The 490-nt window shown below is 54.1% G+C and overlaps 1 protein-coding gene across 1 annotated transcript in view; it reads left to right on the top strand.

The window, feature by feature from the left end:
* EMH_0056040 (SAG family member) overlaps positions 1-277 on the top strand; it is a gene marked incomplete at both ends in the record, with an annotated part of 2,739 nt that extends 2,462 nt beyond the window's left edge. The window contains 2 exons of the mRNA XM_013497303.1: positions 3-61; positions 169-277. Of these exons, the coding sequence (XP_013352757.1) occupies positions 3-61; positions 169-277 (168 nt within the window). The remainder of the gene's footprint in view (positions 1-2; positions 62-168) is intronic.
* Positions 278-490: the final 213 nt, after the last annotated feature.

Here is a 490-nt window from a genome sequence, read left to right as displayed (position 1 = left end):
GCTATGCTCTACTGTGCATGACCACACCCGAAGCACTTACAGCGGACGCAGAACCCTTCAAGTAAGTTGGCAACCGTCTCTGGAAAAACGACCGTTGGCAACAGAGCTGGGTTTGCGGATGCGAATACAGTGTTGTGTGTTGTTCATCTGTTGGCGAATTGCGCGCAGCGAAGACCAGTGGAAGAAGATCAAGGCATCCATCACAGGTTCTGCCTCTGCTGTTGCTCCGAGTCTGCTTGCCGTCGCTATTGCGGCCGTTGGCTTGTTGACCCTTTGAAGCAGTGATCTCTCCGTGGCACCCGACTGCTGCAGATACTACTCAACCAAAGCCGCGCTCCGCAGCGTTTTATTCGCTTTTTCCTTCCTTCAGAACGGAAACTCTGACAGGCGTGAACAGCTTAAGCGGGTGTTTGCTTCCCGCTGCATCCACAGGACTGCGGCCAGAGAAAGGTTTCAACAGAGGCCATGTATACTCTTGCGTGCGCCCGCT

The sequence above is a fragment of the Eimeria mitis genome, genomic scaffold (genome assembly GCF_000499745.2).
Source record: "Eimeria mitis Houghton genomic scaffold, Emh_scaff2594, whole genome shotgun sequence".
Lineage (NCBI taxonomy): Eukaryota > Apicomplexa > Conoidasida > Eucoccidiorida > Eimeriidae > Eimeria > Eimeria mitis.
Note: the sequence above shows the minus strand (reverse complement) of the source record. Positions and strands in the feature narration are given on the sequence as shown.